At 42.7% G+C, this 25,012-nt stretch overlaps 1 protein-coding gene across 1 annotated transcript in view; it reads right to left on the bottom strand.

Annotated features, from left to right (window-relative positions):
* Positions 1–641: 641 nt before the first annotated feature.
* The window catches only part of ahcy (adenosylhomocysteinase), a 126,968-nt gene continuing 102,597 nt past the window's right edge, over positions 642–25,012 (bottom strand). The window contains exons 8-9 of the mRNA XM_068048757.1: positions 11,159–11,353; positions 642–979 (exon numbers count right to left, since the gene is read on the bottom strand). Of these exons, the coding sequence (XP_067904858.1) occupies positions 848–979; positions 11,159–11,353 (327 nt within the window). The 3' untranslated portion in view covers positions 642–847. The remainder of the gene's footprint in view (positions 980–11,158; positions 11,354–25,012) is intronic.

A 25,012-nucleotide genomic window follows, 5' to 3' on the forward strand; every position in this document is an offset into this window, starting at 1 on the left:
TCTGCACCAATCACTGCCTCAATGGTATGCCCATCACAAATTCAGTGTTATGACAGATTCTACCAGCAGAAGTCAAGCCCCACTCTGAAGGCCTGACTGCTGCTGGGATACAGTTCCACTGAGCAACGCACTGGAAATTCCCTATCTAGCACCATCATAAGGACTGCAGTGGTTTAAGAGAGCAGCGCATCATCCCCTCAGCATTTAAAGAGCGGCATGCATGTGGCTGTGCTAGTACCACCCACATCCCAAGAAAGATACAGAACGTTCTGATAATTTATCCAAATGCTTATTCTTGGCGTTAGCGTAGCTATGTTCATGATCTAGGCTATCCAACAAAGAAGGACATTGCTGATGAACCAGATTCTGGCCTCAACCAACATGTGCAAAAAAGGACATTGCCTACCTAGCACCATCACAAAATCAGCACATACTCCCTCAGCCCTGACCCTCTGACAGTGGTGCATTCACTCTATTGCACTGGGGTGTCAGCCTAGATTGTGCTCCGGTATCAGCCACAACTTTCTACAGATGAACCACCCATATCCAGAGAACACAGAAATTCTACACGGGTGAGTGAATTTCTTTCAGGAGACAAAATCTCAAAGAGTTTTGAACCAGGAAATGCTCAAATACAAGAATCGGTTTCAGCAAGATTTTATTTCAACATCAATGCAGGTACAAAATGAAGACGCTTTGGTGATTGGATGATTACAACTGCTTAAGAACAGAGCAATAATTTTCCTGGGATTTTGTAAGCATTTGATTCACTAAGACGACTCATCACAGTTGCAAACCCCTCAAGGGAATGTTGCTACACTTTGGTTTTCATGGAAATAAGCAGTGCTCAGTATCTGTAATGGTCTGGTTTAAAGGGCCCACCCACAGGAATCCCAAGGTAAGACGCCTGATCTGGTGTTAGTTTGGTTAATTTCACTCCCAGTTTCTCCAAGTGTGCAGCAGCCACTGCTTCATCCAGCTGAAAGAATCAGAAACGTAACAAGTTAAGACAACACAGCTACGGCAATCTTTCGCAAAGACATTTCGAGTAGAAAAATGGTGCAGTGTTTCAGGAGGGGAAAAAAAAGGAGTGTGGGCTGCAGTTGGGAGATATAATCAAAAGCTCAGTTTAAGAGATGCATTTTTTTTTTAAAAAGTGAACAGGGAGGTAGAGAGGTCCAAGGCAGCTGATGGCTCTGCAATCAAAGGTGGATTAGGGAGGGCAGGATGCACAGGAAACCAGAGTTAGAGGAATGAAGGATGTAAGAGGACTTAAGGCTGGAAGAGTCTGCAGAGGTACACTGTGTAGCAGTCATGGAGAGATTTGTAGTGGATTTTAAATTTGGTCAGTTGGCAGAAACTAAAAGTAGGTCCTTGAGGACTTGGATGAAGGGCAAACAGGACTTTGGGACAGGATGCGGGTAAGTGTTTTGGATAATTGGGAGTTTAAGGCTAGAAAAGTCAGGTGATGAAGGGACAGAAGTGGCAAGGTTGTAGAAAACAGTAGAGATCCCATGGACTGGGAGAGATAGAAAGAGCAAAGTGATACAAAGAAAGTAGAGCTGCAAAGAAGGAATATGAAAAACCTTGCAATATCATGACCACCACCAAGGGGAGGAACATATCAGATTCAATACAAGTAGAAAAACATGGTGAGAGAGAAGCTAATGAGATTGAAGATAGACAAATCTCCAGGACCAGCTGGTTTCCACCCCAGGGTATTCAAATTAGATAGAGTATCTAAAATTTCCTAAGTCATGATCTTCCCAAACCCCCTGAATTCAGGAAGTGTACCCTTAGATTAGAAAATTAACAATGCATAAGGAGGGCAACAATGTAACCTGGGCCTGCAGCAACTTGCAGAATGGCAGGGTTGACTACCCCGCGGTCTTAAAAGGCCTTGCTACTCTAAGTTAGGTGGCACAGTAAAATCATTTAGATGGGAGAAGAAAGTTGCAAAAGGACATTGATAGATGGAGTTCAATGCGGGAAAGTGTGAGGTCATTCACTTTGGACCCAGTAAAGATAGATCAGAACATTTTCTGAATGGCGAGAAGCTGGCAAATGTAGATAAGCAGACAGATTTAGGGAGCCAAGTACAGAAATCATGAAATGCTAGTGGTGCCAGAGGACTGGAATATTGCAAATGTTACACCTTTGTTCAAAGAAGAGTGCAAGGACAAGCCCAGCAACTATAGGAGAATCAGCTGGAACTCTGGTGGAAAAGGTTTTAGAAATGATAATTCTGGACAAAATTAAGTCATTTGGACAAATGTGGGCTAATGAAGGAAAGTCAGCATGGATTTAAGGGGAAATAGGTTTAACTAACTTGCTTGAGCTTTTTGATGAGGAAACAGAAGGTTGATGAGGGTAAGGCAGTTGATATGGTGTACATGGACTTCCAAAAGACATTTGATAAGTGCCACATAACAGGCTTGTCAGCAAAGTTAGAGCCGTAGAATTAAAGGGACAGTGGCAGCATGGATACAAAATTGGCTGAGTGACAGGAAACAGTTGTTGTGAATAGTTGTTTTTCCAGACTGGAGGAAGGTATATAGTGGGATTCCCTATGGGTCAGTGTTAGGTCCCCTGCTTTTCTTGATATGTATTAATGACCTAGACATGGGTGTACAGAGCACAATTTCAAAATTTGCAGATGACACAAAACTAATAAGTATTATGAACTGAGGAGCAAAGCAATAAACCAAGAGGATAGACAAGTTGGTGAAATAAGCAGACAAATGGCAGATGCAATTTGATGCAGAAAAGTGAGATTAAATTTGGAAGGAAAGATGAGGAGAGGCAATATAAATTAAAGGGTCTAATTCTAAAGGGGGTGCAGGAGCAGAGGGACTGGGGGTATAGGGCACAAATGGGCCAAGTGGCCTTTTTCTGTGCTGTAAACTTTCTATGATTCTAAATCAGGGTTGTCCAAAATACATCCTGTGGGCCAGGATCCAGCCTGCCAAAGGTTTCCATCTGACCCTTGGATTGAAAGGTTTGGAGGGCTTCAGTTATAGAGAGAGACTGGATAGGCTGGGTCTGTTTTCCCTAAGGAGGCTGAGAGGGGACATGATTGAGGTATATAAAATTATGAGAGGCATAGATAGGGTTGATAACCAGAGTCTGTTTCCCATGGTAGGGGTGACTAAAACTAGAGGGCATAGATTTAAGGTGAGAGGGAGGAGGTTTAAAGGGGATCAAAGGGGTAAATTTTTCACACATAGTGGGTATCTGGAATGAGCTGCCTGAGGAGGTGGTGGAGGCAGGAACAGTAGCGACATTTAAGAGGCATCTGGACAGGTACTTGAATGAGCAAGGCATAGAGGGATATGGAATTAATGCAGGCAGGTGGGATTAGTATAGATAGGCATTATGGTCGGCATGGACGCGGTGGGCCGAAGGGCCTGTTTCTATGCTGTACGACTCTATGAAACTGTACTGGGCTGTTCCTCATCCCTGCCAGATTCATGGTTTTCACACAGAATTGTTAGTGATGTCTGTGCACTGGCTCTCCTACTCAGCATTTCACCTGGAGCCACTCCCCGACCTTTCTGGCAGGTTACGATTTTTTTTTTAAAAGTTCGCCAGGAAACTACGAATCAGTCCGAAGTTTGGAAACCGCTGTTCCCACTCCAGCATTGTGGGAGAGAGACACCCAGCGGCGGAAGAGGAGGGGGGTTGGGGGGAAAGAGACGCAGAGAGGGGAGGGAGAGAAGGAAGAGAAAGTGATCAAGATCACTCCTGACAGATGGCTATCTATCTAGAAAATTCTGCGTCACGACGTCAGAGATTGAGTACTTATGCAAAGAACAATGCCAGGTATGTCTTTAAATCAGCGTTCAAAGTGACGAGAAAGTAAAAATTAGGTTTCTCATTTAAAGCTTCTTCACGAAAATGCACTTTTGTTGTTTTGATAGTAAAATAAATGTTTAATGCCTTTATCTTTCTGAAATTCTCTCAACAGCCCCCTATGGAGGGCAAAAATTATAATGTGTCCCCCACTGCCAATATGAAAAGGTTGGACACACATGTTCTAAATCATTGAAGGTTGCAGGGTAGGTTGAGAAAGGGTTTAATAAAGCATATGGGATCCTAGACTTTATAAATAGGGGCAGTGTTCACAAACAAGGAAGTTATGATAAATCACCTTCAACATTCACTCCCTCCACCACCGACGCACAATGGCAGCAGTGTGCACCATCTACAAGATGCACTGCAGCAACTCACCAAGGCTCCTTCGACAGCACCTTCCAAACCCACGACCTCTACAACCTAGAAGGACAAGGGCAGCAGATACCTGGGGACATCACCACCTGCAAGTTCCCCACCAAGTCACACATCATCCTGACTTGGAACTATATCGCTGTTCCTTCACTGTTGCAGGTCAAAATCCTGGAACTCCCTTCCTTACGGCAGTGTGAGTGCACCTATACCCCAATGACTGCAGCGGTTCAAGAAGGCAGCTCACTGCCACCTTCAAAGGCAATAAGGGATGGGCAATAAATGCTGGCATAGTCAGTGACACCCACCTCCCACGAACAAAAAATAAGTCTTTATAAAACACTGGTTTGGCCTCAACTGGAGTATTGTGTGCAGTTCTGGGCACCACACTTTAGCAGGATGTTAAGGCATTAGAAGAGGGTGCTGAAAAGAATCACGAGAATAGTACCAGTGATGAGGAACTTCAGTTACATGGATAGGGTGGAGAAGCTATGTCAAGTGCTGGAAAATGGGATTAGAATAGTGAGGTGCTTGATGGCTGGCACAGACACGATGGGCCGAAGGGCCTGTTGCATGACTGTAAGCTGGGGCTGTTCTCCCTGGAGAAAAGATTGAGGAAATTTGATAAAGATGTTCAAAATTATGAGGGGTCTCTGGATAGAGTAGATACGGAGAAACTGTTCCCAATAACTGAGGATCCAGAGCCAGAGGACACTGATTTAAGGTGAATGGCTAAAGAAGCAACGGCGACACGAGGCCAAACTCTTTTACACAGTGAATGGTTAGGATCTGGAATGCACTGCCTGAGTGCCCGGTGGAGGCAGATTCATCGATGCCTTCAAAACAGAAGATAATTATCTGGAGAGACAAAATTTGCAGAGCTACAGGGAAAAAGGTGGTGGAGTGGGATTAGGTGAGTTGCTCTTGCAGAGAGCCAGCATGGACATGACGGAACACACTCCCCCAAAATGCTGTTGAGGCTGGGTGTCAATTGAAAATGTCAAAAATGAGACTGATGCATTTTGAAGTGTTTTCAAACCAAAAGTGGGTGGATGGAGTTAAGATGTACTTCAACATGATCTAATTGAAGAATAGCTGGAAGGTCTGAATGGCTTCCTCCTGTTCCTACAATAGGTAGTGTTAGTGGTGAGTCTATAACGTGGCATGGAGCTCAGCTCTCAGTTGATTAGAGTACTGAAAGTGTGTGCAATCTGGTTGAACTACAGACTATAGTAAGCAATAGTGAAGTGGGTAGAGCTGATGACAAAGATATAAAGCTTCTCCAACTGGATGTTCAATTGGTTGAGACTCTGGACATTCCATGACAATGTTAGGCAACCAGGCATCATGGTTGAGTTGAGAGAATTAGTGATGTGAGCTAAAATAAAAACAAGAAATGCTGGAAATACTCAGCAGGTCTGGCAGCATCTGTGGAGAAAGACGTAGAGTTAACGTTTCAGGTCAGTGACCCTTCTTCAGAACTGGCAAATATTTCACAGCATGACGGGCCCCCCATTTTACTTTTATTTTTAGTTATTTTTTTTCTTTTTTGTGTTTATTTTATTTCATCTTAGTTTGTTCAGTTTTCGTACCCACTGTTTTTTTCATGTTTGTACTTGTGGCTGTTCAATTTTCAGCCCATTAACACCCTATCTGTACAAATGCTTTGTCTTTCAACACCATTAACATATTGTTTGCTTTTGCTCCATGACCTTCTGGTCAGCTATTCTGTGACCTTGTCCTATCTACACCTTCTCCTTTGTTATCTCTTGCCCCACTCCCGCTTTACTTGCTTATAACCGTTGACATTTCTAATATTTGCCAGTTCTGAAGGGTCACTGACGTGAAACGTAACTCTGCTTCTCTCTCCACAGATGCTGCCAGACCTGCTGAGTATTTCCAGCATTTCTTGTTTTCATTTTAGATTTCCAGCATCCGCAGTATTTTGCATTTATTATAGAGATGTGAGCTAGTTGTAATCGACATACATATACAGTTGATTTTATTTCTACTGATGTGTAAAGGTTTCATTTATTCCACTTATAACGAATGATCATTTGAAGGATTTAACTGAATATAGTTGAATATATTGAAATATTTAAGTGAGGAACAGTACTGAAGAAAATAATTACCCCTCTGCAGAAGATTATGAGTGACTGAGCCAGAATGACTTTATTGAAGGGAAATTATTATACCCAATGAATATCAGCTCAGCTAAAAAAAAACCACTATAGACAAGGGGAGCTCAATGGATGGATATATGATGGTTTTGTTTGTGTCACACAGATTGGCATACGAGGAAGGCATGAGAGACAGGTTCTTCTGAAAGGGGTGAAAACATAGAAAGTAAAGGGTGGCTCTACATGCGGCAGATCAGCAGGAAGAGAGCTACCTAGTGGGCTATCTCAGCGAGATCATTGCTAATGGACATAAATGACTTGGCAGTGGGACAAAAAACTAAATTTGCTGATGTTACCTACCTTGAAGGGACTGCAAACAAGGAACAGAGTGATCAATTACAGAAGAACTGGGATAGAGTGGGGAGCTACGCTAATCAGTGGCAGCCATTATTTAATGTGGACAATTGTAAAGTAATGAGATTGAGAAAGGAAGTAGCAACACAAGTTACTGTGCGTTATTCTGCAGAATATGACAGTGGAATGAGCAGCGACAGGATGTGACATGGTGCCAGAGGAATCCAATAAAACCTCAAAAAGGGAACGAGTTTGTACAGATCACTGGTCTGTCTTACCTGGACAGAATTCTGGGCATTGTATTGCAATACAAAGACTTGGAGGTATTGGGGAGTGTACAAGAGCAACTAAACTATGGCTAGGATTAGCCACCCTAGTAATGAAGAGATGTTTTCATTGGAGAGAAGGCTCAGGAGGATTTTTATAGAAAGATTCTAGATCCTAAAGGGTACAGACAATGTAAAGATCTAGAATGTTAAATAGAACCAGAAAAGACACCACCCTAGTATTGGCAAATGATAGGACATTTAATGTAATTGCTTTACCCCAAGGACATCAATTTCAAGTGAGTTAAGACAACAAAAAGGAATTACAATGCAACAGTCTTTCGGACAAGACGGAAGGATGCCTTTATGTCCTCAGGGTATTGAATGATGGACAAGGGCCCGATTTTAACTGTGTAAGTGAATGGTTTTGAGCAATTTAAAATTGGGCCCTAAATGTTAGGGTGACAATCGAGAGAACAAATATTTTAAAACAATAAAATGGTCATACATGCTTTATAAGAATTCTGTCCTTCCCTCCACTGACTCGGCCTAGCTGAGGCCAAGTCAACCCAAACAAGCGCTTAAACTGGAGCTTTTCCTGGCTGTAGCAGCACATAGCACACGCATCCAGTGTATTAAAGGTTCTTGGTTCAACGTCTTTTATCAGCTTCTCACAAGTGTATTAAGCATATTTTATCCCTTGACTAGCAAATTATCTTACAGTGGCGCATTGGTTAGCACCGCAGCCTCACAGCTCCAGCGACCCGGGTTCAATTCTTGGTACTGCCTGTGTGGAGTTTGCAAGTTCTCCCTGTGTCTGCGTGGGTTCCCTCCGGGTGCTCCGGTTTCCTCCCACATGCCAAAGACTTGCAGGTTGATAGGTTAATTGGCCATTAAAAATTGCCCCTAGTATAGGTAGGTGGTAGGGAAACATAGAGACAGGTGGAGATATGGTAGGAATATGGGATTAGTGTAGGATTAGTATAAATGGGTGGTTGATGGTCGGCACAGACTCGGTGGGCTGAAGGGCCTGTTTCAGTGCTGTATCTCTAAACTAAACTAAATATACATTATAGGCATGGAGGCAAGTCCTAGACTGGAAAACTACTGATGTTTATCTGGCCACTGTCTAGGAAATAGCCTATCCCAACATGTCTCCCTCCCCACAGTCAATGTTTCTCCAGGTACTTAGCCAACTTGAACAAATTTGAGAAAATCAGCCTCACTGCTGTAAGGGAGACCCATTCATTATACTCAACACCCTGGGGAAAAGAGATGCAGAGTGGTGTAGGGAGGAAATTCCAGAGCTCAAGATCCAGGCAGCTGAAGGTATGGCTGCCAATGGTGTAGTGAAGGAAATTGGCGAAGTGCAAGAGGCCTGAATTGGAGGACAGACATACGAACATATGAATTAGGAGCTGGAGTCGGCCATTCGGCCCCTTTGACTCTGCTCCACCATTTAATAAGATCATCGCTGATCTTACTGTGGCCTCGACTCCACTTTCCTGCCTAGCCCCAATACCCTCCGACTCCCTTGCCAGTCAAGAATTTATCTACCTCTGCCTTAAAAATATTCAATGACCCTGCCCCCACTGCTCTCTGGGAAAGAAAGTTCCAAAATCTCACCACCCTCAAAAAATTTTTCATCTCAGTCTTAAATGGGCAACCCATTATTTTTAAACTGTGTCCCCTAGTTCTAGTCTCTCCCACAAGGATAAACATCCTTTCAGCATCCACCCGGTCAAGTCCCCTCAGGATCTTACATGTTTTAATAAGATCACATTTCATTCTTCTAAACTCCAATGGATACAGACCCAACTTGTCCAACCTTTCTTCATAGAAAATCTCCATCCCAGGTATCAGTGAACCTTCCCTGAAATGCCTCCAATACATTTATATCCCTTTTTATATAAGACCAAAACTGTATACAGTACTCCAGATGTGGTCTCATCAATACCCTGTACAATTGTAGCAAAACATCCCTACTTTTATATTCCATTCCCCTTGCAATAAACATTCCATTTGCCTTCCTAATCACTTGCTGTATCTGCAAACCAATCTTTTGTGATTCATGTACCAGGACACTCAGATCCCTCTACCTCAGAGTTCTGCAATTTCTCTCCATTTAAGTAATATGCTTTTTTTAAAATGCTTCCTGCTAAAGTGGACAAGTTCACATTTTCCCATATTATACTCCATTTGCCAAATTTTTGCCCACTCACAGCCTATTGTTACAAGAGTTCTGTTTTTGTATTGAAAGCTTAGAATTCTGTTTTTTAAAAAAAACTGAGGAAAGGATGTTTCTTATGGATATTGATTGCCGAAACTTGGTGAGTTCGAACTGAGTGAAATACACAGACTGCAAGGCACCTGTTTACAAACACTGCAGGGGAATGACAGGTCAAGATTTATGATTGTCATGTGACTTGATTGATGAAGTTAGTTTCACTTTTGCATTGTGAAAAGACCAGCGAGTTGGACAAGGAGCAGGCATTTTTGAAATCTGTCTGCGACCTGCCTGGAGAACGGAGAAAAGACCTCTCTGTAAAGGAAGCCTGCATCTCTTGAAAAGAAATCCTGCATTTGAAAGGTGGCAGATTCTTAGCGCCTTCCATCTCCGAAGAATTCCTGCATCCAGTGTGGTTCCTGTTATCCTGTGTTTTGGGAGATCCTGAAATCTGCAGAGCTTCTATTGCTAGACTGCTGCTTTTAAAACCCAAGCAAACCTGTTGCTACACCCTTTGCTGAAAGACCTATGTGAAGCCTGCTGCAGACAAATTGCCTCGAATGCCTATCCATCACAAACTGCTCATCAACTTCACCTGAAGACTTTGAGCGGCATCTGACTATTCGACTCTGGGACACCTCACTGTACCAAAAACATCCTACTAGAATGTGATAAACTCAATCATTTTATTTTTTTCCTTTTTATTCCTAAGAAACATCTGCAAAAAAAAAATCCTTTTCCCCGGTTCACCGTTTTTTAAAAAATGCATGTGTGCACGCACATGAGGGCTAAGAAGAATAAGGAGTTTTTAAAAACCTTTTCATATACAGATTTATCTCATTATTGTTTAATACTTATTATTTCTTTTCTAATAAAGTTTATGTTGTTGTTTAAAGAAACCTGGTTGGTGTGCTTTATTCTGGGGACAAATAGAGTATCAAGTCGGCTAATTCGATAAGTGGGAAAATTTATTAATGTGTTGTGACCTGTGGAGAAGTTAGACTGAATTGTCAGTGCATTCCTCCCGCCTTGGTCATAACACACTCCACTCGTAACATCTTGCCAACCTGAAAAAGATCCATTTATGCCTACTGTTTCCTGTCAGTTAACCAACCTTCTATCCATGCTAATGTATTACCCCCAATGCCATGAGCTCTTATTTTGCTTACTAATCTTTGATGTGACAGCTTGTCAAATGCCTTCTGGAAATCCAAGTACGATACATTCACAGGTTTCCCCTTTATCCACATATGGCGACCAGAATTGCACGCAATATTCTAAGTGTGGCCTAACTAAGGTTCTGTACAGCTGCAACATGACTTCCCAATTTTTATACTCTATGCCCTGACCGATGAAGGCAAGCATGCCGTATGCCTTCTTGACTACCTTATCCACCTGCGTTGCCACTTTCAGTGACCTGTGGACCTGTATGCCCAGATCTCTCTGCCTGTCAATACTCCTAAGGGTTCTGCCATTTACTATATACCTCCCACCTGCATTAGACCTTCCAAAATGCATTACCTCACATTTGTCCGGATTAAACTCCATCTGCCATTTCTCCGCCCAAGTCTCCAACCGATCTATATCCTGCTGTATCCTCTGACAATCCTCATCATTATCCGCAACTCCACCAACCTTTGTATCGTTCGCAAACTTACTAATCAGACCAGCTACATTTTCCTACAAATCATTTATATATACTACAAACAGCAAAGGTCCCAGCACTGATCCCTGCAGAACACCACTAGTCACATTCCTCCATTCAGAAAAACACCCATCCACTGATACCCTCTGTCTTCTATGACCGAGCCAGTTCTGTATTCAAGACTTTCCATGTTCCAAGATTTAAAAGTAACTGTGCAGAATGAAAAGTTCATAAATCCAAAATTTAATTTAATTATGGTTCACATGTTACAACCTAATGCTAAAATTTCACTCTGGATTCTACTAGGTAAAAAAAAACTCACCTTCTTTGGCAGGAAATGTACACCCACTTGGTACTTCCCAGGGTTGGTCCATAGCTCAATCTGTGCCAGAACTTGGTTGGTGAAGGAGTTGCTCATTACAAAGCTAGGATGGCCCATGGCACAGCCAAGATTCACCAAACGACCCTCAGCAAGAATAATGATATGGCGGCCGTTCTTTAGCTGATAACGATCCACCTGAGACCCAGAACACAGAACTTGAAACTTAAACTCAAACGTTAGTGGATAATGGGGTTATCATCGAAGCAATGCAAACAAAACAAAACAAAACCATCACATTCCATAGATGTCACAGGACAAACGCCCTCCACAGCTCTGCCTTCAGGCAAATAAGATGGTGTACATCAGTCAGGAGCTATAGCAAAGTTTCATGACAGTTGTGTGCCACCTGCTTTGTCCTTTCTTTCTATCTGCATGTAGACGGAGTTCTCCAGCTTTGCAAGTTTTATAAATGACCTATACCTAGGGTGAGGAGGAGGCAAGGAAGCTTCAATGAGATTTGGACAGGCTAAGTGAATGGGCAAGAATATGGCAGATGGAATCTAATGTGAATGAGAGTGAAGTGATCCACTTTGACAGAAAAAAAAGAAAGGCAGAGTATTTCTTAACTGATGCGAAGTTGGGAAGTGTTGATGTCCAAAAAGACCTGGGTGCCCTTGTACATGAGTGACTAAAAGCTGGTATGCAGGTGCAGCAAGCAATTAAGGCAGCAAATGGAATGTTGGCCTTCATTGCAAGGGGATGAGAGTACAGGAGTAAAGATGTATTCCTGCAATTGAATAAAGCCTTTGTGAGACTGCACCCTGGAGTATTGTGTACAGTTTTGGTCTCCTTATCTAAGAAAGGATATACTTGCCGTGGAGGGAGTGCAAGAGGTTCACCAGACTAATCTATGGGATGGCAGGATTGTCTTGTGGAGGAGAGATTGGGGAAACTGGGCCTGTATTCTCTAGAGTTTTGAAGAATGAGTGGTGAGCTCATTGAAACTTACAAAATTCTTAAAAGGCATGACAGGGTGGATGGCGGATAGGATATTTCCTCTAGCTGGTGAGTCTAGAACCACGAGACAGTCTCAGAATAAGGGGCAACCCACTTAAGACTGAGATAAGGTGGAATTTTTTTTAAAACGCCTGCTTGGGTCTGCAAATGAGACCCGACCCGAGCCCGAGCCAGCCAAAGTCCTTCCATTTTTTCCCGCGCCCAATCTGACAATCAGTTAACTTACCTTCCGTTTTTCACTTTGTTCCTTATCTGCACAAGCTTAAAATAACTAACAAAACCACCTTTAAGGTCCAAAAAGTAAATTAACATTTGTGTCATTTACCGGAGGTGGTGATTGAGCGTGTCCGATCCGGCCCGACCCGGAGTGCCGGACTCGGAGGTGCGACCTGACCCGAACCCGACACGCTGCTAAAGGTAGCAGGCCTTTAATTTCTTTACTCAAGAGGGTGGTGAATCTGTGGAATTCTCTACCCCAGAAGGCTGTGGAAGCTCACTGAGCATGTTCAACACAGAAATTGATAGATTTTGGGACACTAATGACAAACGATATGGGGATAGTGGGGGGAAAAATAGCATAAAGGTAGATGATCAGCCATATAATAAAAGCAAAATACTGCAGATGCTGGAAATCTGAAATAAAAACAAGAAATGCTGGGAATACTCAGCAGGTCTGGCAGTATCTGTGGAAAGAGAAGCAGAGTTAACGTTTCGGGACAGTGACCCTTCTTCGGAACTGGCAAATATTAGAAATGTCAAAGGTTATAAGCAAGTGAGGCAGGGGTGGGGCAAGAGATAACAAAGGAGGTGGTGTAGATTGGACAAGGCCACATAGCTGACCAAAAGGTCATGGAGCAAAGGCAAACAATATGTTAATAGTGTGTTGAAAGACAAAGCATTTGTACAGATAGGGTGTTAACGGACTGAAGATTGAACAGCAGCAAGTCCAAACATGAAAAAAAGAACAGTGGGTAAGCAAACTGAACAAACTAAGATGAAATGAAATAAACATTAAAAAAAATTGTAAAAAATGTAAAAAAAGAAAAGAACACCTCCGCTCAGTCTGCAAGCAGGACCCGGAGCTTCCGGTTGCTTGCCATTTCAACACTTCCCCCTGCTCTCATCTCTATCCTGGGCTTGCTGCAGTGTTCCAGTGAACATCAACGCAAGCTCGAGGAACAGTATCTCATTTACCGATTAGGCACACTACAGCCTGCTGGACTGAACATTGAGTTCAATAATTTCAGAGCATGACGGGCCCCCCATTTTACTTTTATTTTTAGTTATTTTTTCTTTTTTACATTTTTTTAAAATGTTTATTTCATTTCATCTTAGTTTGTTCAGTTTGCTTACCCACTGTTCTTTTTTTCATGTTTGGACTTGCTGCTGTTCAATCTTCAATCCGTTAACACCCGATCTGTACTAATGCTTTGTCTTTCAACACACCATTAACATATTGCTTGCCTTTGCTCAATGACCTTTTGGTCAGCTATGTGGCCATGTCCAATCTATACCTTCTCCTTTGTTATCTCTTGCCCCACCCCCGCCTCACCTTTGACATTTCTAATAGATGATCAGCCATGATTGGTTTGAATGGCTTACTCCTGCTCCTATTTCCTATGACCTATGAAAATGGGCAGAAGAATGGCAAATGGAGTTGAATGCAAAGTGTTAAGTGACACTACTTAAAATGTTGCCTACCTGTGATATCGGCAAACTTGGATATTTGGCTCTCTTATTATGGTGATGAATAGTTGAGGTACCAGTACAAATCCTTGTAGCAGAAAGATGTTTCCTCTTGTGGGTGAGACTAGAACTAGGGAACGCAGTTTAAGAATAAGAGGTCTCCCTTTTCAGACAGATGAGGAGAATTTTTTTTTCTCAAAGGGTTATTAGTATCTGGAATTCTCTTCCACAGAGAGCAGTAGAGGCTTGGTCATGGAATTTATTCAAGGCTGAGTTAGGCAGATTTTTGATCTACAAGGGAGTCAAGGGTTATGGGGACAGACAGGAAAGTGGAGTGGAGACCACAACCAGATCAGCCATGATCTTATGGAATGGCAGAGTAGGCTCAAAGGACCAAATGGCCTACTCCTGTTCCTATGTTATAGGACACCACTAGTCACATCCTACCAGAGTACTTACCCATAATCCCTACTCTAGCTGAGTGGCAGGAGACAATTTCCTAACCAAATCAATAATTTGCCTTTCATTCCATGGGCTTCAACTTTAGCTAACAGTGACTTATGAGGGACTTTAGCAAATGCCTTCTAGAAGTCCATATAAATGGCATCCATCGACAAGCCCCCATCAACTACTTTAATCAACATTTCAGCAAGTTCAGATTCATAAGGCATGACCTACCCTTTACAAATCCAAGCTGGCTCTCTGATCAGCTGAAAATTTTCAAGGTGTTCCATCACTTTAGACTTAAATACAGACTAGTAATTTCCCAATGATATATTAGACTAACTGGGTTTCCTTCTCAGTTCTCTTTAGCGAAGTGAGATGTGCAATTTTTCAATCTAAAGGAATCTTAAAAAGGTGACAGGACAGGTTGATAAAGTGGTTAAAAAAGCATATGGGTTACTTGGGCTGATAACTAGAGGCATAGAATACTCAGTTGTTGAACATACCCTATCGATTTCTGGATTTTAAGGGAAGAAAAAGATGTGGGGATTGGGTGGGAGACTGGAGTTGAGGACAAGCCATAATCTTATTGAACGGCAGAGCTGGCTCAAGGGGCCACATGGCGTACTCTTGCTCCTGTTTACGTTCTTATAATTCCCTTCTGAATCTGCTTGCAGAACCCTTTCAGGCAGGCATTCCATAAGAATGTAACTTAGAACCAGGCGCAAAAGCAGGCCATACGACACCTCGAACCAACTCTGCCATTCAATAATCCATCCCCCCCACCCCATCCCCAAAATCCCTGAATATATGAATATAACACTCTGCGTTAAAAAAGATAGCTTCCTCATTGCCCCTCCGGAGGCACATACAAACAGAAATAGGCCATTCGGCCCTTCAAGTCTGCTCCGACATTCGATAAGATCATGGCTAATCTGATTGTGGTCTCAACTCCACTTTCCTGTCTGCCCCCCATAACCCTCCACTCCCTTGTCTATCAAAAATCTGTCACGCAGCCTTGAATAAATTCAATGACCCAGCCTCTATTGCTTTCTGGGGAAGAGAATTCCACAGACCAACAACCCTTTGAGAAAAAAAATTTCTCCTCCTCTTTGTCTTAAAAGGGAGACCACTTATTCTTAAACTGTGTACCCTAGTTCTAGTCTCCCCCACAAGAGGAAACATCCTCCCGGTATCCACGCTATCAAGTCCCCTAAGGATCTTGTGTTTCAGTAAGATCAATTCTGATTCTGGTAAACTCCAATGGGTATAGGCCCAACCTGTTCAACCTTCCTTCATAAGATATGCCCTCCATCCCAGGAATTAGTCGAGTGAACCTTATCTGATCTACTTCTAACGCAGTCATATCCTTTTTCAAATAAGGAGACCAAAACTGCACACAGTACTCCAGATGTGGTCTCACCAAGGTCCTGCACAGCTGCAGTAAAACTTCCCTATTTTTAAATTCCATTCCCCTTGCAATAAACACCAACATTCCACTTGCCTTCCTAATCAGTTGCCATACCTACATACTAACTTTTTGTGATTCATGTACCAGGACACCCAGAGCCCTCTGTACAGAGTTCTGCAATCTCTCCATTTAAATAGTATACAGCTTTTCTGTTCTTCCTGCCAAAATGGACAAGTTCACATTTTCCCACATTATACTCCATCTGCCAAATTTTTGCCCACTCACTTAACCTATTTATATCCTTTTGTAGACTCTTTACCTCCTCTTGACAACTTCCTATCTTGGTGTCATCAGCAAATTTAGCTGCCATACATTCGCTCCCTTCATCCAAGTCATTGATATAAATTGTAAATAGTTGATGCCCGAGCACTGATCCTGTGGCACTCCACTAGTTACAGCTTGCCAACCCAAGAACACCCATTCTCCCTCTTCTCTGCTTCCTGTTAGCAAACCAGTCCTTTATCCATGCTAATATGTCACCTCCTACACCATGTGCTCTTATTTTGTGTTATCTCCTGGCACTGGAAACAGCTTCTCTCTATCTACTCTAATATACCATTCAAAATTTTGAACCCCTAGAATCACAATGGTTAGAGCACAAAAGGAGGCCATTTAGCTGGTTATGTCCATGCCAGCTCTCTGCAAGAGCAACACAATTAATCCCACTCCCTCACCTTTATCCCCTTGTCTTGCAATTTTTTTTTCTCCAGATAATTATCCAATTTTTTGAGCCCAAACCCATCAAATCTCCAATTAACCTCTGCTCGAAGGAGAACAACCCCAACTTCTCTAGCTTCTCTGCACAACCGATGGCTAGTACCATTCTAATAAAGCTCCTCTGCACCATCTCGAAGACCTTGACATTCTTCCTAAAGTGGAGTACCAGAATTGAATGTGATACTCCAGCTGAGGCCTAACCAGTGTTTTATACAGGTTTAGCATAGCTTCTTTGCTTTTGTACTGAATGCATCCAATAATAAAGTCAAGGATCCCATATGTTTTTAATAGCCTTCTCAACTTCAAAGATTTTTGTACACACTCCCGTGCCTCTGTTCCTGCATCCTCTTAAAATTGCACCATTTAGTTTACATTCCCTCTCATTTTTCCTACCTACTAAAACTGATCACTTCACACTGCTTTGCATTCAATTACATCTGCCAAGTGTCTGCCCATTTCATCATCGTCGTAATGGCACAGAAGGCAGCTATTTGGCCCATCAAACCCATGCCGGGTCTCTGCACAGCAATCCAATCAGTTCTGTTCCCCCCGTTCTGTCCCTGTAGCCCTGCAAGTTTGTTTCCATCAAATGCCCATCTAATTTCCTTTTGAAATCATTCATCGTCCTTGCTTCCACCACACTCATAGGCAGAGTGTTCCAGGTCATTAACACTTGCTGCACGAAAAGTTCTTCCTTGCATTCCTCCTGTATCTCTTGCCCAAAACCTTAAATTGGTGTCCCTAATCCTTGTATCATCAGCTAATGGGAACAGCTTTTCTTTGTCTACCCTATCCAAACCTGTCAGAATCTTGTACGCCTCTATCAAATCTCCTTTCAATCTCCTTTACTCCAAGAAGAACAAACCCCAGACTTTCCAACCCAACCTTGTAACTAAAATCCATTCTGGTAAATCTCCTCTGCATCCTCTCGGCAAGGACCCTCACATCCTTCCTAAAGTGTGGTGAGCAGAACTGGACACGATACTTTACTTGTGGCCTAGCCAGAGCTTTATAAAGGCTGTCAAAGTCCTCTTGAAGTCTGTTTATATCCACCTCACTTAACTACATTTCTATAGTTGTGTCATCTGAAAGCTTTGAAATGATGCCTTGTGTACTCAAATCTATGTCATTAACATACATATTGCCATGCAGGCCCCCACCTGCCAAGAATGAGGCACATTAATTTCACCACATGGACATTAAACTTCAAATTGTTGCTGGGAAGATATAACAGGGCCTATTATAAAGAATTGCCAGGCCCCTAGCCGGAAAGACATTTTTGCATACTAGCAAACAGTGTTGGAACAAAGGAACCGGTCCCGGCTCCCAATACACAGAACAGACATAGTCAAACCAGTTTAGTCACATGACTAACCGGCTGTTGCAGAGTTTTGAACTGAGAGTTTTAAATTGGAGAAACAGTGTTTGAAGACAGAAAGCTCCTGGATTGAGAACATCTCTCTCCTGTCTGCTCCCATTGCTTTCTCACGGAACTGAAACCCACTGAAGACACATGAACCCCAAGAGAGAAAAGTCTCCTACAGCGAACAAGGTTTAAGAAGAATAAAAGCAAAATACTGCTGATGCTTGAAATCTGAAATAAAAACCAGAAATGCTGGAAATACTCAGCTGGTCTGGCAGCATCTGTGGAGAGAGAAGCAGAGTTAACATTTCAGGTCAGTGACCCTTCATCAGTACTGGCAAATACTAGAAATGTAATAGGTTTCAATCAAGTAAAGCTGGGGGTGGGGCAACAGATAACCAAAGAGAAGGTGTTGATCAGACAAAGGCACGGAATAACGGACCAGGAGGTCATGGAGCAAAGGCAAACGGTATGTTAATGGTGTGGTGAAAGACAAAGCGTTAGTGCAGAGAAGGTGTTAACTGACAGAAAAATGAACAGCCTGGCCCAGAGCACAAATATGAAAAAAAGTGGGTAGGCACAGTACATAAGAACTAGGAGCAGGAGTAGGCAATTCAGTCCCTCGAGCCTGCTCCGCCATTCAATACGATCATGGCTGATCTCATCTTGGCCTCAACTCTACTTTCCCGCCCGTTTTCCCTAACCCTTCAACCCATTACTAATCAAAAATCTGTCTATCTCCTCCTTAAATTTACTCAATGTCCCAGCATCCACCGCAATCTGGGGTAGTGAATTCCACAGACTCACGACCCTTTGAGAGAAGTAATTTCTCCTCATCTGTTTTAAATCTGCTACCCCTTATCCTAAAACTATGACCTCTTGTTCTAGATTGCTCCGCCAGAGAAAATATCCTCTCTACGTCTACTTGGTCAATCCCTTTGATCATCTTACATACCTCAATTAGATCTCCTCTCATTCTTCTAAACTAGAGAGTGTAAAGGCCTAAACTGCTCAATCTGTCTTCATAAAGACAAACCCCACATCTCTGGAATCAATCTAGTGAACCTCCTCTGAACTGCCTCCAATGCAACTACATCCCTCCTCAAGTAAGGGACCAAAACTGTATGCAATACTCCAGGTGCGGTCTCACTAATGCTTTGTACAGTTGCAGCAACACTTTCCTACTTTTATACTCTATTCCTTTAGCAATAAATGCCAAAATTCCATTTGCCTTCCTTATTACCTGCTGCACTTGCATACTAGTTTTCTGCGATTCATGCACGAGGACACCCAGATCCCTCTGCACAGAAGCGCTGTGAAGTTTCTTGCCATTTAAATAATATTTTGCCTTTCTATTCTTCCGACCAAAATGGATAACCTCACACTTATCCACGTTAAACTCCATCTGCCAAATTTAGGTCCATTCACCGAACCTATCCATATCCATTTGTAAATTTCTTATTTCTTTATTGCAACTTACCACTTATCCTATTGTCATCTGCAAATTTGGCTATAGTACCTTCTATCCCTGCAGCCAACTCATTAATATAGATTGTAAATAGTTGGGGCTCCGAGAACCGAACCCTGTGGCACCCCACTAGTTACATCTTGCCAACCAGAAAAGGGCCAATTTATCCAGACTGTTTTCTGTTGGCTAGCCAATCCTCTATCCAAGCTAATAAACTGCCCCTAACCCCATGGGATCTTACTGTGTATTAACCTTTTGTGTGGCACCTTATCAAATGCCTTCTGGAAGTCCAGATATACTACATCTGCAGGATCCCCATTATCCACTTTGCTCGTTACATCTTCGAAGAACTCTAGCAAATTAGTCAAACATGATTTACCCTTCCTAAAACCATGCTGACGGATGGATTGCATTTTGACTTTCTAAATGTCCTGTTATTACTTCCTTAATAATGGATTCTAACAATTTCCCAACAGATGTTAAACTAACTGGTCTATAGTTTCCTACTTTCTGCCTTCCTCTCTTTGAATATTAGCATTTTTCTAATCCACTGGAACCTTTCCCACATCCAGGGAATTTTGGAATATTATAACCAATGGATCCACTATCTCTGTCGCCACTTCCTTTAAGACCCTAGGATGTAGGCCACCAGGCCCTGGGGACTTGTCTGCCTTCAATCCCAATAGTGTGCTCAGTACTTTTTAAAGCTCTGCTGCCGCTGTGTTTTTTCTCTCTCTCTTTCCGGTCTTTGAGTTTCCAGTGGAAACAAATTAAAGTAAAACAAATAAAAAATAACTAAAAATAAAAATAAAAAGGGGGGCCCCCGTAATGCTCTGATATTAATGTTCAGTCCAGAAGGCTATAGTGTGCCTAATTGGTAAATGAGATGCTGTTCCTCGAGTTTGCGCTGATGTTCACTGGAACACTGCAGCAATCCCAGGATAGAGATGCGGCCATGAGAGCAGGGGGGAGTGTTGAAGTCGCCAGCAACCGGAAGCTCGGGGGTCATGCTTTTGGACTGAATGGAGGTGTTCCGCAAAGTGGTCACCCAATCTGCTTTTGGTCTCCCCAATGTACAGAAGACTACATTGTGAGCAGCGAATACAGTATACTAAATTGAAAGAAGTACAAGTAAATTGCTGCTTCAGCTGAAAGGAGTGTTTGGGGCTGGGCAGGGGGAACACAGCGGGAGCAGAGCTTTAAAAAGCACACCAAGAACTCAGAGACCGGAAAAAGAAAGAAAGAGAGAGAGAAAAAACACAGCGGGAGCAGAGCCAGAGGAAAAAAATAAATCAAAAAATGACACTAGAGTGACGTCACATTCAACAGAGGGAGCAGGGAAACAGAAAGCAGCTGGGGTGAGTATTCATGTAAGCTTTTAATTTAATTGAAATCAAATATAGAGTATGACTTGATCGATTTATTAGTATATAAACTAAAAACTAAGGAGAATTTAAAAACTAAAGACCAGTCGGAAATTCAAAAAACAAATTAAAACCTAATAAAATAGAGATGCAGGGTCAGGCAATGTGTTGTAGCTGCATGATGTGGGAGCTGGCGGACCCCACTGTGTTTCCTAGTGACCACATCTGTAACAAACATTGGTTGCTGGAGGAACTCCGGCTCAGAGTTGATGAGCTGGAGCCTGAGCTTCGGAACTGCGACACATCAGGGAGGGGAAGAGTTACCTGGACACTGTTTCAGGAGATGGTCACACCCCTTAGACTAACCACCTTTAATTCGGCCAGTGCTCAGGATCAGGAGGGTGTGTCTATGAGTGAGGCAGGTAGAGGGAACCAGGAGGTAGTGTTGGAGGAGCCTCAGCCCTCTTCTTTGTCCAACGGGTTACAGATTCTTGCTCCCTGTGTGGATGAGAGCAGGGACTGTAGGGAGGATGAGCAAACTGACCATAGCACCATGGTACAGGGAGCCATTCAAGTCGGGGGAGAAAAGAGAGATGTAGTCATAATCGGGGATAGTATAGTTAGGGGCATAGACACTGTTCACTGTGGCCTGGATCAAGAGTCCCAAAGGTTGTTTTGCCTACCTGGTGCCAGGGTTCAGGATATTTCATCTGAGCCGCAGAGGAACTTGGAGTGGGAGGGGAAAGATCCCATTGTCGTAGTCCACGTAGGTACCAACGATATAGGTAAAACGAGGATAGAGGTCCTGCCAAGGGAATATGAGCAGCTGGGGGCTAAATTAAAAAGCAGAACCAAAAAGGTAATAATCTCCAGATTACTACCTGAGCCACAAGCTAATTGGCACAGGGTCAATAAGATTATGAGTGGCTCAAAGATTGGTGTGGGAGAAATGGGTTCGAATTCATGGGACATTAGCACCAGTACTGGGGAAGGAGGGAGCTGTTCCGATGGGACGGGCTCCGCCTGAATCATGCTAGGACCAGAGACCTGGCGAACCGCATTACTAGGGCTGTAGATAGGGCTTTAATCCAAATAGTTGGGTGGGAGAAGTTGGGGGGGGGGGGGGTTGGGGGTGTGGAAAAGAGAAGAGAGGTGGCTTCAGTTGCATGGAAAATTAGGAAGTCAAAGTTAAAGGAGAAGGTAAGAGTGCAGGCTAGTGATGAGGCTGATTGTTACCAGAAAATAAAAGGGACAGAACGTGTTTGTCATATTGCACCAAGGAATCGCACAAGAGTAGGGAAATTTGATAATAGAACAAACTTAAAGGCTTCGTATCTGAATGCACGAAGCATTCAGAATAAAATAAATGAATTAACAGCGCAAATATAGACGAATGGGTATGATTTAGTGGCGATTACTGAGACGTGGTTGCAGGGAAACCAGGTTTGGGAATTGAATATCCAAGGGTACTCAGTATTTCGGAAGGATAGGCAGGAAGGAAAAGGAGGTGGTGTAGCTTTGTTAGTAAAGGAAGAGATCAATGCTGTGGTGAGAAATGATATAGGCACTGGAGATCAAGACGTAGAATCAGTCTGAGTAGAAATAAGATATATCAAAGGAAAGAAGTCCCTGGTGGGAGTAATCTATTGGTCCCCAAACAAGTTCCGTAGTGGGACACAGTATAAACTAGGAAATACTGAGGGCTTGTAAGAAAGGTACAGCAATAATCATGGGTGATTTTAAAATGCATATAGACTGTATTAATCAAATTGGCAAGAGTAGCCTCGAGGGAGAGTTCATTGACTGTGTTAGATTGCTTTTTGGAGCAATACGTTGCAGAACCAACAAGGGAGCAGGCTATTCTAGATTTGGTGTTGTGTAATGAGGTGGGATTAATGATCTCATAGTTAAGGATCCTCTAGGGAAGAGTTATCATAGCATGCTAGAATTTCAAACTCAGTTTGAAGGTGAGAAACTAGAGTCGCACACTAGCGTTCTGGAGTTAAACATAGGCATGAGAACAGATTTAGCCCTAGTGGACTGGGCAGGAATACTAAAAAGTAGGACACTTGATGAGCAGTTGCGGATGTTTGAGATATTCAATTCCTCTCAACTAAAATATATTCCAGAGAGGAAGAAAGAGTGTAACGGGGGAAAAAACATCCATGGCTGAGCAAGGAAGTTAACGATAACAAAGACAAAAACTAAGGGATACCATATTGCAAAGGCCAGTGGCAGGCTGGAAGATTGGGAAACTTTTAAAGATCAACAAAGGGTTACTAAAAAAGTAATAAAAAGAGCAAAAGTAGATTAAGAAAATTAGTGCAAAATATAACAGATAGCAAAAGCTTCTATAAGTATATAAAAGCAAAGAGAGTAGCTAAAGTGAATGTTTGTCCCTTGGAGGATGAGATGGGGGAGTTAACAGAGGGGAACACAGAAATGGCCGAGACACTAAATCAGTACTTTGCCTCAGTTTTCACAGTGGAGGACACTCGTACCATCCCAATAGTAACAGGTAATGCAGAGGTTATAGAAAGGGAAGAACTTGGAACAATCATCACTAGGGACAAAGTACTGAGAAAACTATTAGGGTTGAAGGCAGACAAGTCCCCAGGGCCTGATGGCCTACATCCCAGGGTCCCAAAGGAAGTGGCAGCGGAGATAGTGGATCCATTGGTTATAATATTCCAAAATTTTCTGGATATGGGAAAGGTTCCAGTAGATTGGAAAAATGCTAATATAACACCCTTATTCAAAAAGAGAGGAAGGCAGAAAGTAGGAAACCATAGACCAGTTAGTTTAACATCTGTCGTTGGGAAATTGGTAGAATCCATTATTAAGGAAGCAATAACAGAACATTTAGAAAATCAAAACGCAATCCATCAGAGTCAGTATGGTTTTAGGAAGGGTAAATCGTGTTTGATTAATTTGCTAGAGTTCTTCATAGATGTCACGAGCAAAGTGGATAATGGGGATCCTGCAGATGTAGTATATCTGGACTTCCAGAAGGCATTTGATAAGGTGCTGCACAAAAGGTTAATACACAAGGTAAGATCCCATGGGGTTAGGGGCAATTTATTAGCTTGGATAGAGGATTGGCTAGCCAACAGAAAACAGTCTGGATAAAGAGGTCTTTTTCTGGTTGGCAAGATGTAACTAGTGGCGTGCCACAGGGTTCGGTCCTCGGGGCCCCAACTATTTACAATCTATATTAATGAGTTGGCTGCAGGGATAGAAGGTACTATAGCCAAATTTGCAGATGCCACTAAAATAGGTGGGATAGTAAGTTGCAATAAAGAAATAAAATATTTACAAATGGACATGGATAGGTTCGGTGAATGGGCCAAAATTTGGCAGATGGAGTTTAACATGGATGAGTGCGAGGTTATTCATTTTGGTCAGAAGAATAGAAAGGCAAATTATCCAAATGGAGAGAAACTTCACAGCGCTTTGGTACACAGGGATCAGCATGAATCGCAGAAAACTAGTATGCAGGTACAGCAGGTAATAAGGAAGGCAAATGGAATTTTGGCATTTATTGCTAAAGGAATAGAGTATAAAAGTAGGAAAGTGTTGCTGCAACTGTACAAGGCATTAATGAGACCGCACCTAAGAGTATTGCGTACAGTTTTGGTTCCCTTACTTGAGGAGGGATGTAGTTGCATTGGAGGCAGTTCAGAGGAGGTTCACTAGATTGATTCCAGAGATGTGGGGTTTGTCTCATGAAGAGAGATTGAGCAATTTAGGCCTTTACACTCTGGAGTTTAGAAGAATGAGAGGAGATCTAATTGAGGTATATAAGATGATTAAAGGGAATAACAAAGTAGACGCAGAGAAGATGTTTCCTCTTGTGGGGTAATCTAGAACAACAGGTCATAGTTTTAGGATAAGGGGTAGCAGATTTAAAGCAGATGAGGAGAAATTACTTCTCTCAAAGGGTCGTGAGTCTGTGGAATTCACTACCCCAGAGTGCGGTGGATGCTGGGACATTGAGTAAATTTGAGGAGATAGACAGATTTTTAATTAGTAATGGGTTGAAGGGTTATGGAAAATGGGCAGGAAAGTGGAGTTGAGGTAAAGATGAGATCAGCCATGATTGTATTGAATAGCGGAGCAGGCTCGAGGGGCTGAATTGCCTACTCCTGCTCCTTTATCTATGCTCTCATGATGCTGGAGGTGGCGGAAATGGCAGAGGATGATCCTTTGGAATGTGGAGGCTGGCGGGGTGGAAAGTGAGGACAAGGGGAACCCTGTCGCAGTTCTGGGAGGGAGGGGAAGGGGTAGAGGTGCAGGAAATGGGCCGGACAGGTTGAGGGCCCTA

This window comes from Heterodontus francisci, chromosome 16 (genome assembly GCF_036365525.1).
Source record: "Heterodontus francisci isolate sHetFra1 chromosome 16, sHetFra1.hap1, whole genome shotgun sequence".
In the NCBI taxonomy this organism is placed as follows: Eukaryota; Metazoa; Chordata; class Chondrichthyes; order Heterodontiformes; family Heterodontidae; genus Heterodontus; species Heterodontus francisci.